The sequence below is a fragment of the Hemitrygon akajei genome, chromosome 16, assembly GCF_048418815.1.
Source record: "Hemitrygon akajei chromosome 16, sHemAka1.3, whole genome shotgun sequence".
NCBI classification, from domain to species: Eukaryota; Metazoa; Chordata; class Chondrichthyes; order Myliobatiformes; family Dasyatidae; genus Hemitrygon; species Hemitrygon akajei.
In genome coordinates this window covers 9,020,462-9,033,155 of record NC_133139.1, presented here as the reverse complement: position 1 = coordinate 9,033,155, position 12,694 = coordinate 9,020,462, and the positions used below count along the sequence as shown (strand labels likewise).

The following is a 12,694-nucleotide window of genomic DNA, read 5'->3' as shown; positions in this document are numbered from 1 at the left end:
AGGTAAAAGGTCCATTTTACCATACCAGCTTTGTCACAGCAGGATAGAGGCTGCCCTTGAGCCTGGTGCCACGTGCTTTCAGGTTTTTGCCCGATGAGAGAGGATGTTTGGAATGAGTAGGAACTTTGATAACACTGGCTGCTTTACCGAGACAGCCACTGGAGGCTGATTGTCGTGGTGCGCTCAGCTGTGTCCACAACTCTCTGCAGTTTCTTGTGGTCACCCCAAGTCTCAATGTGCCCAGACTGGATGCTTTCTATGGTGCATTGATAACAATTGATGAGGGACAGTGGGAACATGTCAAATTTTCTTCGCCTCCCGATGAACTTATGGGACTTGTTCACTTTCTTGGCTGTAGCGTCTGTGTGGTTGGACCACGACAGGTTGTTGGCACTGTTTACACCTAGGCACTTGGTGCCCTCACCATCTCTGGCACTCTATTGGAAGATACATTATGGACATTGAAGAGTTTTTAGATAAAAGAAAAATAGAGGGATATGTAGGAGGGAAGTGTTAGATTGATCTTGGAGTAGGTTGTTTGTCCTCTCCTACAATAAACAGGCCTACAATATCATGAAGGATCTCACCCACCCCACTCAAGGACAGTTTGTCCCACTCCCACAGACAAGGCTACGTAGCATCCACACCAGGACAGCCAGCCTCAAAACCAGTTACTTTCCCCAAGCAGTCAGGCTGATCAACACCCCAACCCCTCCACACCTTTATCATTTCCTGTCAGAGTCATCTTATGTACAGACACTCCTGGCTTCTCTTTATGGCCATACAATCAATCAATGTATATAAGCCATCTTATATATTTATACACTTTAAATTATTGTGTTATTTATCTTATTATGTTTTCTTTGTGCTGCCCCAGATCCGGAGTAACAATTGTTTTGTTCTCCCCTACACTTTTGCACAGGAAATGACAACTGAACTATCTTGAATCTTGAACAACCTTGAAAAAGTTATCACAAGATTGTGGGCCGAAGGGCCTGTACTGCACTGTACTGTCTTATGTTCTATGTTGTTTCTCTACCTCAGCCACATTGCTGCCAGTTAGTGATATTATCCATCAGATCTGGCCTTGAGGGGCAATTGAAGTCAGTTGTGTACTGAGACTAAATATATTTGCATTAATTACGTTTACAATCAATTGTTAAATATCAGCATTTCTGTGATGTCCTCTTTACAGCAGGGAAAGAATGTAATGCTGACGCTTCATAAGGCATTGGTCAGACTGTACTTGGAATATTTTGAGCAGTTTTGGGCCCCTATCTGAAAAAGGATGTGCTGGCTTTGGAGGGGGTCAGAAGAGGTTTATGAGATTGATCCCAGGAATTAAAGTGTTAATGTATGAGGAGTGTTTCACGTTTCTGGGCCTGTACTCGCTGGAGTGTAGAGGAATGATGGGGGATCTCATTGGAAGACTGGAAAATTGGAAATATCACATCACTCTTTAAGAAGGAAGGGAGGAAAAAGGAAGGAAATTATGGGCCAGTTAGCCTGACTTCAGCAGTTGGCAAGATGTTAGATCTCACTAAAATCTACCAAATATTGAAAGGCATTGATAGAGTGGATGTTGAGAGGATGTTTCCGATGGGGGTGGGGTGTCCAGGGCAAGAGGGCACAGCCTCAGAATACAAGGACGTTTCCTCGGAGCAGAGATGATGAAGATTTGCTCCAGCCAGAGGGTAGTGAATTTGTAGAATTCACTGTCACAGATAGCTGTGAAGGCCAAGTTATTGGATATATTTAGAGCGGGAGGGGTTGATAGATTTATGATTATTAAGGGCATCCAAGGTTACAGGGATAAGGCAGGAGAATGGGGTTAAGAGGGATGATAAATGATGAGCTATGAGCTATGATGGAATGGCAGCGCAGACTCAATGGGCTGAAAGGCCTAATTCTGCTCCCATGTCCTATGGCTTCATTTCCAAGCCCACTTTGCGATGCGCGAAGAGCTTGTGATCCATAAACAAGGGCTCAAACTTTCCTGTTTCCCTTATTCTCAACAGCAGAACAAACAAATGGATTTTGCTTGGAATAAGCTCAGAGTAGAAGCATTTTGGTATTACTGAGTCTCTCAGAAATTTTAACTCCTAAAATGCATTGTTACAATACCAAGGATAAGGAGCAGCAGTAAAAACATGATTGTTTTTTAATATAATTTTCAGAAGATAGGGGCAGATGTGTCATGCTTACTAGTTAGTAACTTTTAGCACGATTCTCCTCTGAATAAACATTGGATTGATTGGAGAGAAAATTGTTAATAACTCCTTAAATTCTTCAGTGAACAGTGTGTGCTAGATTAGTGATGAAGCTCAACTGTTAATCACTGTCCATTAAATAGGAAAATTAAATTTTCTGTCTATTTTAATTCATTATTTTATGGATTTTAGCCCACAGACACTCAGTTGGCACTTTATTAGTCACACCTGTACCCTGGATGTTAATGCAAATATCTAATTAACCAATCATGTGGCAGCAACTCAGTCATAAAGGCATGCAGACACGGTCAAGAGGTTCAGTTGTTGTTCAGATCAAACATCAGAATGAAGAAAAAATGTGATCTAAGTGACTTTGACCGTGGAATGATTGTTGGTGCCAGATGGGGTGGTTTGAGTATCTGAGAAACTGCTGATCTCCTGGGATTTTCATGGCCAATACTCTCTAGAGCAGCCTTTCTCAACCTTATTGCCCCGGAAGAACCCTGGAAATAATTTTTAGGTCTCTGGGAATCCCTGCATAAGAATTATTATATTTACAGTTCACAGTACATTAGCATGATCAGTAAGTTATAGATATAATAATCCAAAAATAATTACCAATGCTCTTTTGAATAGAGAATGAGTTCTTAGCCAACCTTTTTCGAAAAGAAAAACAGGTAGTTAAGCTTAGCTTACCTTTCTTGAAATTAAACTTTCTTTCCCTTTCATAAATTTTAAAAACTCGTAAGGCAAACATGATAAATTTCTGTTGAATAGCTGGCTTAAGCCAAAAAGGGATTTAATTTTTCAAAAAGTAGGCTCAGTAGATTTAATTTAAATAAAGGTTGTAAACCGATTTTAGTTAATGCTATTTTCAACATGAAAATTTATTGACGTTGTTGAATTGTAAAGTTACTAAAAGCCATAAGCCAAAGCAATATGAATAAAAATATAGCCTAAGCCACAATTTTATATAAGACTTTGACAACATATTTTCTTACTAAGTAACATGATCAGGCTCAAATATAGGCATAGCATGTGAAACCTGTGCCTGTTTTTTGCTGCACTAATACTCAATTCTGGGCCAAACTTGAGATAAACACACACAGATTTTACCTTCAATCGAAATGAGATGATTTCTATAGTTGCTCTTGATGCTTGTTAAACAATAAAAAATCTTTCTCACACATGTAAGAAGTCAGAAACTGCAGCAAAATGTTCATTGCTTTCCTGTGAATGGCAAGCTACACTGCTTTTACAGAAATCCAGAACTTGTCCAGGGGCAGGTCAGTAAATCTCATCTTGAGTGCAGCTCACAAAGTTCTTCCTCTCCTCTCAAAGTCAAGTTCTCAGGCTGAGCAGAAGATCCAGAGAAAGGGTCCCTCACCCAGTCATACACTTGTGTTGAAAATGAGGAAAAATACTGTTCAATTTTGATTTGCAGTTCTTCTTGGTGGTTTTCAATAAGACTCGAGACTTTCTGATATCCTTCCTAACTCTCAAGCCCAAGCAGCAGTGATTCAAGATTTCAAGATTTCCTTTTGCAACATGATTTCCCAAAGGTTCAGTTTCCTGTTAAATCCAAGAATCTTGTCACTTGAAATAAAAACATTTTCTCCATGGCGTTGCAGAGCCTCGTTCAACTGGTTGATATAATGAAACATGTCTGTTAAGTAGTCCAGTTTCTGCAGCCAATTCTTCATCTTCAAAGCACTCAGTGGAATATGGCCCACTATTTTCTTGAAAGTTCCCCTGCAATTCACCTTTCAGTGCAAGCACTCTGTGGAGAACTCTTCCTCTGCTAAGCCACTGGATTTCTGTACGTAGCTGGAGATTGGTGTGCTCTTTGTTCAGGTTTTCACACAGGTTTTTAAACATTGTCGAGTGAACTGGTCTTTGTTTAATAAAGTTAACCATTTTTGTAGCATCATCCAGAACTTTTCTTGTTTAATCTCCAAGAGTTTATGACACCAGCACCTCTCTGTGAAGAAAGGTCAGGATTTTCACAAAACCTCTCATGGAGCCAACCATTGATGGGGCACCATGTGTACAGTTCCTCCAAGACAGACCTTTAGCTTCCAGATATGGAAGACAAAACACTAAATTTATCCTGGCTTGTGCTTGTGGTGGGCAGCTCTTAGCAAAAGAAAAAGCTTTTCTGGATTTCACCATCATTTACAAATCTTTCAAATGCTACAACATGACGTTTATTGGTGAAATCTGTTGACTCATCAACCTGGATCGAGAAGCTGTTGTCTTTCAGTTTTATCAGTTCAGTTCATCACACGAAACCTTCACCATCATGTGACATGCCATCGTTACATCAACTTACTGTACTCCGTGAGAGTGAAACCTTTTCGATTTCTCATACTGCCTCTTGTCCTAGCATTTTACCCACTATAATTTTACATGCTGGCATTATTAGGTTCTCACTAACTGTGACTTTTCCTTTTCTGGGTAATAGGTTCTGCTACTAAATAACTTCCTTCCTGATTTTTTTGACTGACCGTGACTTTGTTAACAAAAGCTGTACTCCAGTTGTTTTGAGATTCCATTAGCTATTTAAAATAATCAGCACTTTTACGTGTCATATGGCTGTGATTTGTAGTTAAGTGCTTTTTCAGTTTTGCTGGAGCCATTGTTATATCTGTAAGTTGTTTGCCACAGACTAGGCACAATGGAATAAGACAACTTGGATCACTAGTTCACGTAAAACCCATTGATAAGCAGCTTTCATTGTAAAGATAGGCTTTTTTTGTGTCTGTTATTGCACTGGTGCAGTGAAATGACTCAGAAGATTGTAATTCTTCATCATTAACTTTATCAGAATTGTCTGTAGGCCTAGGCACAGAATCCTCCTCGTCTATCTCACACCTCCTCTTGAAAAGTTGCCACATTGGACCATCTTTAGAATGAAAATTTCCTTCCAATTTTCTACTAGGCTGATAGAGTTTGTTTGCTCCCATAAGTCAGTCGGTGGTGTGTAAGGGGAAGTTGGTGGAGGTAAGACAGGAGGGAGAGGCTGACGTCACAGCCCAAGTCGGAAAATGCACTTTACACCCCTCATCAGCCTCATCAGTCTCCCCTTGTGCAATACATCGCTCACCAATTATCAATGGCCTCCCCTATCTCGCTACCATCACACTTGGTGCAAATTTCAAAAAACAATGTTTGTTTTTTAGTCGTGATCTCTTGCAGAACCTCTCATGACCTCCTGACCCTGGTTGAGAAGCACTGCTCTAGAGCTTACGGAGAAACAAAATAACATCCAGTGGGCGGCTGTTCTGTGGGTAAAAACAACTTGTTAATGAGAGAGGTCAGAGAAGAATGACCAAGCTGGTTAATCCTGACAGGAAGGTGACAGTAACTCAGATAACTATGTGTTATAACAGTGGTGTGCAGAAGACCATCTTTGAATGCACAACATGTCGAATCTTGAAGTAAATCGGCTACTGCAGCAGAAGACCATGAACATGCACTCAGTGGCCATTTTATTATGTACAGGAGGTTCCGAATAAAGTGGCCATATACTACTCTAAGATTGATTTACCTGTGGGTATTCACAATAGGTACAAAGAAACACAATGGAATCAATGAAAAACTATACATAGAAATGGACAAACAGCCAATTTGCAAAGGATAACAAACTGCCCACATACAAAAAGAAAAACAAAATAATATTATAACTAAATGTAATAAATAATATTAAGAACATGAATTGTAGAGTCCTTAAAAGTGTGTCCACAGGTTTGGGATCAGACTGTGCTGTGCTGAGTGGAGTTAGCCACAATCCCTGAATCTGGCTTGCAGATTCACAGAATTGGGAAAATGGTGATAAGACCATAAAACCATAAGATAAAGGAGAAGAATTAGGCCATTTGGCCCATCGAGTCTGCTCTGCCATTTCATTGTGGCTGATCCATTTTCCTCCTTGGACCCGATTTCCTGCCTTCACCCGTATCCCTTCATGCCCTGACTAATCAAGAATCGATCAACCTTCACCTTAAATATACCCAATAACTTGGCATCCATCGCCACCTGTGGCAAGAAATTCCACAGATTCAGCAGTCTCTGGCTAAAGACATTGCTCCTCATTTCTGTTAAAAAAGGACGCCTCTCTACTTGAGGCTATGTCCTCTGGTCTTTGACTCTCCCAATGTAATTGGGGTGTGTTTGTGACTAAAACTCTTAAATTAATGCATTAAAATAAACATAAGATCCGTGAATATGGATTTTGACTGCTTTGTGACAGAATAATGATTCAGCATGGACTAGAGGAGGGAGTGGACCTCTTTCTGTTCTGCAGCACTATCGCTGGCATCAGAGTTCTCTAAGAAATATATTAAGATAAATATATATGTCATCTGGTTGGGTAATTAATTTCCTTCAAGATCTCTTGGAAAAAATGTTTTACTAGACATGGAAATGGTCAAATATATTTCCATTGTGTCTGTCACAGACTCTAGCTCAGAGTTCCACATCTAAACAGAATTCACTGCATTCGGGATAATTAGAGCAAGAAAAGCCATTTTAGGATAATTGCCAGTGAAAATCAAACAAAGCATCTTCTTTCAATTGTTGATTGATTTTGTGGTTTCACTTCTTTGGAGCGCTATGCAATGTAACAGCGCTGAACAGCTTGCAAGGCCATTTAGGGGAATTATTGTAAGGCAACTTGATGGGGTTCTGCTGTCGCAAACTGGCCAGGCTGAGTAAAACGTGTTGGTTTTAGCATACTAAATACGTCTTGGTGTCTATCCAGTGTCCAATGCCCCACCAACATTACTGATGTTAAACACAGGAGATTCTGTAACTGCTGGAAATCCAAAGCAACACACACACACACACACACAAAATGCTGAAGGAACTCAGCAGGCCAGGCAGCATCTATGGAAATTAATAGGTATTCATTCATTCATGGAAATGAATCAAGGTTTGAATAGCTCAGGCTCAGCAGAAAGCAGCTGATTGGGCAATCGAGGACAGGTGACCAAGCAGTTTGACAAGCTCAAACAAATAAATAGAGGGGTAGCTGAACTGGAGTGGCCAGTGAGTGAGTGGGCCAGTGAAGCTTTGAGGCTTTGATGAGAAGAGGCGGAGGACAAGCTTGTTCCCAGTTAGTCTTGTTCCCAGACGGTGATGTGTCTCTCCTGTGAGATGTGGCAGTCTTGGGGGAACTCCCCTCTCCCGCAGAGTCACATCTGCCAGAAGTGCTTGCGGCTGGGCGATCTGGAAGACCGTGTGAGGAATCTGGAGCAGCAGCTGGATGACCTTCGACTCATAAAGGAGAATGAGGCAGTCATAAATGAGAGCTACAGGGAGGTAGTCACACCTAGGCTGCCGGAAGCAGGTCGTTGGGTCCTGGATGCTGTTGGTGAGGACGACCGACCAGGGGTGAGCCACGGTGGCAGGGCCTCCGGCACTGAGTCTGACCCTGTGGTGCAGAAGGATGGGACGGAGAAGAGGAGAGCTGTCGTCATTGGGGACTCTATAGTCAGGGGAGCAGACAGGGGATTTTGTGGATGTGAGAAGGACACCCGCATGGTTTGTTGCCTCTCGGGTGCCAGGGTCCAGGATGTCTCTGACCGGGTGCATGACATCCTGGCACGAGAGGGAAAGCAACCAGAAGTCGTGATACATGTTGGTACCAATGACATAAGCAGAAAGAGAGATGAGGTCCTGAAGAGTGAGTTTTGGGAACTAGGCAGAAGGCTGAAGAACAGGACCTCAAGTGTGGCATCCTCAGGATTGCTGCCAGTGATACGTGATAGTGATGGTAAGAATTGGAGGAAATGGCAGTTGAATGTGTGGCTGAGGAGTTGGTGCAGGGGGCAGGGTTTTAGATTTTTGGATCATTGGGATCTCTTTTGGGGAAGGTGGGACCTGTACAGATTGGATGGGTTGCACCTGAACTCGAGGGGGAGCAATATCCTTGCTGGTAGGTTTGCTAGCATGGTTTGGGAGGGTTTAAACTAATTTGCATGGAGTAAAGCCAGATCTAACATGTAGAGAGGCTTTGAGGAAAGAGAAGCAGAATAAAGGGTGTAAAGGTAGTAAGGTAGAAGGGCTAAAGTGTGTGTACTTCAATGCAAGAAGCATCAGGAACAAAGGTGATGAACTGAGAGCTTGGATACATACATGGAATTATGATGTAGTGGCCATTACGGAGACTTGGCTGGCACCAGGGCAGGAATGGATTCTCAATATTCCTGGATTTCAGTGCTTTAAAAGGGATAGAGAGGGGGGAAAAAGGGGAGGAGGGGTGGCATTACTGGTCAGGGATACTATTACAGCTGCAGAAAGGGTGGGTAATGTAGCAGGATCCTCTTTTGAGTCAGTATGGGTGGAAGTCAGGAACAGGAAGGGAGCAGTTACTCTATTAGGAGTATTCTATAGGCCCCCTGGTAGCAGCAGAGATACTGAGGAGCAGATTGGGAGGCAGATTTTGGAAAGGTGCAAAAATAACAGGGTTGTTATCATGGGTGACTTTAACTTCCCTAATATTGATTGGCACTTGTTTAGTTCCAAGGGTTTAGATGGGGCAGAGTTTTTTAAGTGTGTCCAGGATGGATTCTTGTCACAGTATGTTGACAGGCCAACTAGGGGGAATGCCATACTAGATCTAGTATTAGGTAATGAACCGGTTCAGGTCACAGATCTGTCAGTGGGTGAGCATCTGTGGGACAGTGACCACCGCTCCCTGGCCTTTAGCATTATCATGGAAAAGGACAGAATCAGAGAGAACCTTTTCGTAGAAAGGATGTGCTGAACCTGGAGAGGGTTCAAGAGAGGTTAATGAAAATGATTCCAGGATTGAATGGCTTGTCATATGAAGAGTGTTTGATGGCTCTGGGCCTGTATTTACTAGAATTCAGAAGAATGATGGGTGACCTTATTGAAACCTATCATATGTCTGATAGAGTGAATGTGGAGAGGATGTTTCCCATGTGGGAGAGTCTAAGACCAGAGGACACAGCCTCTGAATTGAGAGGCATTTTTTTAGAATGGAGATGAGGAAGAATTTCTTTAGCAAGAGGACCAGTCACGATGAAATGGCAGAGCAGATTGGATGGGCCAAATGGCCTAATTCTGCTCTTATATCTTATGGTCATAGGATCTTAATTCCCATAGCAGTTTGGTAAAGTTCCCCATGTCACTTGTTTCCATGTTGTGTGAATCTAGAATGAGTTAGAACGTAAGAAAACAGGGGCGGAAATGGGCCACGCAGTCTCTCAAACTTGTCTCACCATTCAAAATGATCATGGATGAATTGTCCTTTATTGTTTTATGTTTTTTATTGAGATACAGCGCAGAGCAGGCCCTTTGCCCCTTCGAGCCATACCGCCCAGCAGCCTGTGGTTTAACCCTAACCTAATGACAGGACAATTTACAATGAGCAATTAACCCACCAATCTGGTACTACTTTGGACTATGGGAGGAAACCGGAGCATCATTGAACATCAGTCGCTGGTACTGTTAAGTGTTGTGCTAACCACTACACTACAGTGCTGCCCCTTCCTGGGCCTCATCACCTCTTCTATACCAGTTCCTATGGCCCTCAATTCCATGATCTTCCAATTATTTATCTACTTCTATTTAAGCGTCCATTGGTCTGACCTGCACATCCTTTGGGCAGACTATTTCAGAGATACACCACAGCTACATGGATTTCAAAGTTTTAGGCTAAACCATACACCAGCAAATAGGACTATTGTTGACATGAATGGGCCAAAGGGCCTGTTTCTCTGCTGTACAGAACAACTCTAAAAAGATTAGCTTAATTTGTCATATGTGCGTTGAGACATACAGTGAAATGCATCGTATGCGCTCATGACCAGCAGAATCTGAGATGTGCTGGGGGCAGCTCGCAAGTTACGCTGTGACTCTGAACGAAGTCGTCGAAGAGGAGCAGCTGGTAGATAAAAAAAAGTCTTTATTTGGGACGTACATAAGCTGACGGCTTTTGGAGTCACTCGAAAGAGAGAGACTCCCCAGCCTGGCATTATGGCATGATTTTTAATGTTAAAGACTAAAAGTGACAGGGCAATTTCTATAGTTCCAATGCCCTCTTTTGAGTTGCATGTAAATTTTCAGATGCCCAGATCTTCCCATCAATACGGTACATTGAAAATGAGTGTTAATCACTATGGTCTCTGAGTCTTATTCGTGCAATGGGGTGTTGATTGCATTCATGCGTATTCAAAAATATCAGGTCAATTGGCTGATTCTTGGTCTGCAATTTACTCTAAAATGCAGCTCCAGGAAGACCATTGCTCTGACCCTCATTTTAAACTCAATCTACAATCCATATTCAGATCTGAAGACTGGTTGCTGTTGAAATTAATATTTGCTGTATTGCATATCTGCAGAATATGCCCTATCACTTCTGGGGCCAACCTAGCGTATCCACAATTTTCTAATCATTAGTAGCCAGTATGTTGTTGGACTGTGGGAGAAAACTGTAGCACCTGGGGGAAACCCACATGGAGAATTTACAAGCTCCTTACAGATACTGGTGAGAACTGTTACCACGCCCACCTATATTAATTTTCCTCTCATTAATTCCCCATTGGCGTAGAATACACAGGCTTTGGGGCAGTGAATTCCAGAGAGTCTTACTAATTAATTAATTTGTTTATTGTGATACAGTGCAGGGCCTTCTGGCTCTTTGAGCCGTACCGCCCAGCATTTCCCCAATTTCATTCTAGCCTAATCATAGGACGATGTACAATGACCAATTAATCTACCAGCTTTGTACTGTGTTTGGTCTGTGGGAGGAAACCAGAGCACCCGGAGGAAACCCCTCCGATCACGGGGAGAACGTACAAAGTCCTTACAGGCAGTGACAGGATTTGAACCCGAGTCACCTGTACTGTAAAGCATTGTGCTAACCACTATGCCACCACGTCACCCACAGGTTCCGATTCACCACAGGTATCCTGATTGCTAAGGTTTAGAAGGTTATGACAAACAGGATGAACTTGAGTGCATAGACCAGTGGGCTAACAGAAGTGATTCTGTGCTGTAAAACTCAATGACAAAACCCTCTGAAGAATATATTTCCATAGTAGTAGCCAGATTTTCTAGATCCTTCTCCAGTAACTTATGTTACCAGAGCTTTGGCATTCAAACTGACCTTTTTATTTTATACTTTGAAAGCCATTATAATATAACAATTTTCTTGATGATGCTGACTATATTTGTACTAAATAGTAATTTGTGATTTCACAGAGGATTAAAGAAGGTAGCACTATCGACAGAATCAAGACAGTCTGCGTGGGAGACCACATAGAAGGCATAAACAATCGAACGATAGTCGGCTGTCGACATTATGAAGTTGCCAAGATGTTGAAAGATTTGCCTAAAGGACAACCATTCGTACTTGCATTGGTGGAACCAAGGAAGGCATTTGGTGAGCAGTGCAACTCTATAAACATTCCTCACTCACACTGCTGGAACAACATTTAGCTTGCAAAGTTTATAGTTTTTGATCTAATTCTCTACGACAATCCATCTTGTAACTTTTCAAACATTTCCTTTATGAATAATGCACCTGTTCACAGCTGGAGCATTGTGACACACAAAATGCTGGAGGAACTTAGCAGGTCAGGCAGCAACGTGGAAAAGAGTACAGTTGGTGTTTTAGGTCCTGATGAAGGGTCTCGGACTGTAATGTCAACTGTTCCCTCTTTTCTACAGTTGCTGCCCGACCTGCGGAGTTCCTTCAGCATTTTGTGTGTGTTGCTTTGGATTTTCAACACCTGCAGAATTTCTCTTGTTGTGAGCATTGTGAGCAGTTTTGAGACCCAAGAAAGGATGTGCTGGCATTGGAGAGAATCCAGGGGAGGTTTACAAGAATGATCCCAGGAATGAAAGGGTTAAGGTGTGAGGACCAATTGATAACTCTGGACTTGTACTTGCTAGAGCTCAGAAGAACGGGGAGGGGGTTGGGGGGTTGGGGGGGGGTGGAACCTCATTTGTTCTGGAGGACTGGAAAATTGTAAACATCACACCGCTGTTTAGGAAGGGAGAAGGATTTCTTATTGAAACCTACCAAATATTGAAAGGCCTAGATAGAGTGGACATGCGTCCAATAGTGGAGAGGTCTAGCACCAGAGGGCACAGCCTCAGAACAGAAGGGCATTCCCTCTGAACAGAGGTGAGAAGGATTTCTTCAGCTATAGGGTGGTGAATCTATGGAATTCATCGCCATGGTTGACTGTGGATGCCAAGCCATTGATAATACTTAATGTGGACATTGATAGGTTCGTGATTGGTGAGGACATCAAAGGTTATGGGCAAAAGGTAGAAGAATGGGTTGGGAGGGGGAAAGTTCCGAATCAGAAGCAGATCAGGTTTAATATCATTGGCGTTTCTCGTGAAATCTGTGGTTATGCAGCAGCAGTACATTGCAATATATAATAAAAACTGTGATTTACAGCAGGTATATATAATATATATATTAAATAACTAGTGCAAAAAAG

The 12,694-nt window shown here is 42.2% G+C and overlaps 1 protein-coding gene across 1 annotated transcript in view; it reads left to right on the top strand.

Annotated features, from left to right (window-relative positions):
- LOC140740341 (PDZ domain-containing protein GIPC1-like) overlaps positions 1-12,694 on the top strand; it is a 102,304-nt gene that overhangs the window by 24,046 nt on the left and 65,564 nt on the right. Inside the window, exon 3 of the mRNA XM_073069493.1 lies at positions 11,442-11,622. Within this exon, the coding sequence (XP_072925594.1) occupies positions 11,442-11,622 (181 nt within the window). The remainder of the gene's footprint in view (positions 1-11,441; positions 11,623-12,694) is intronic.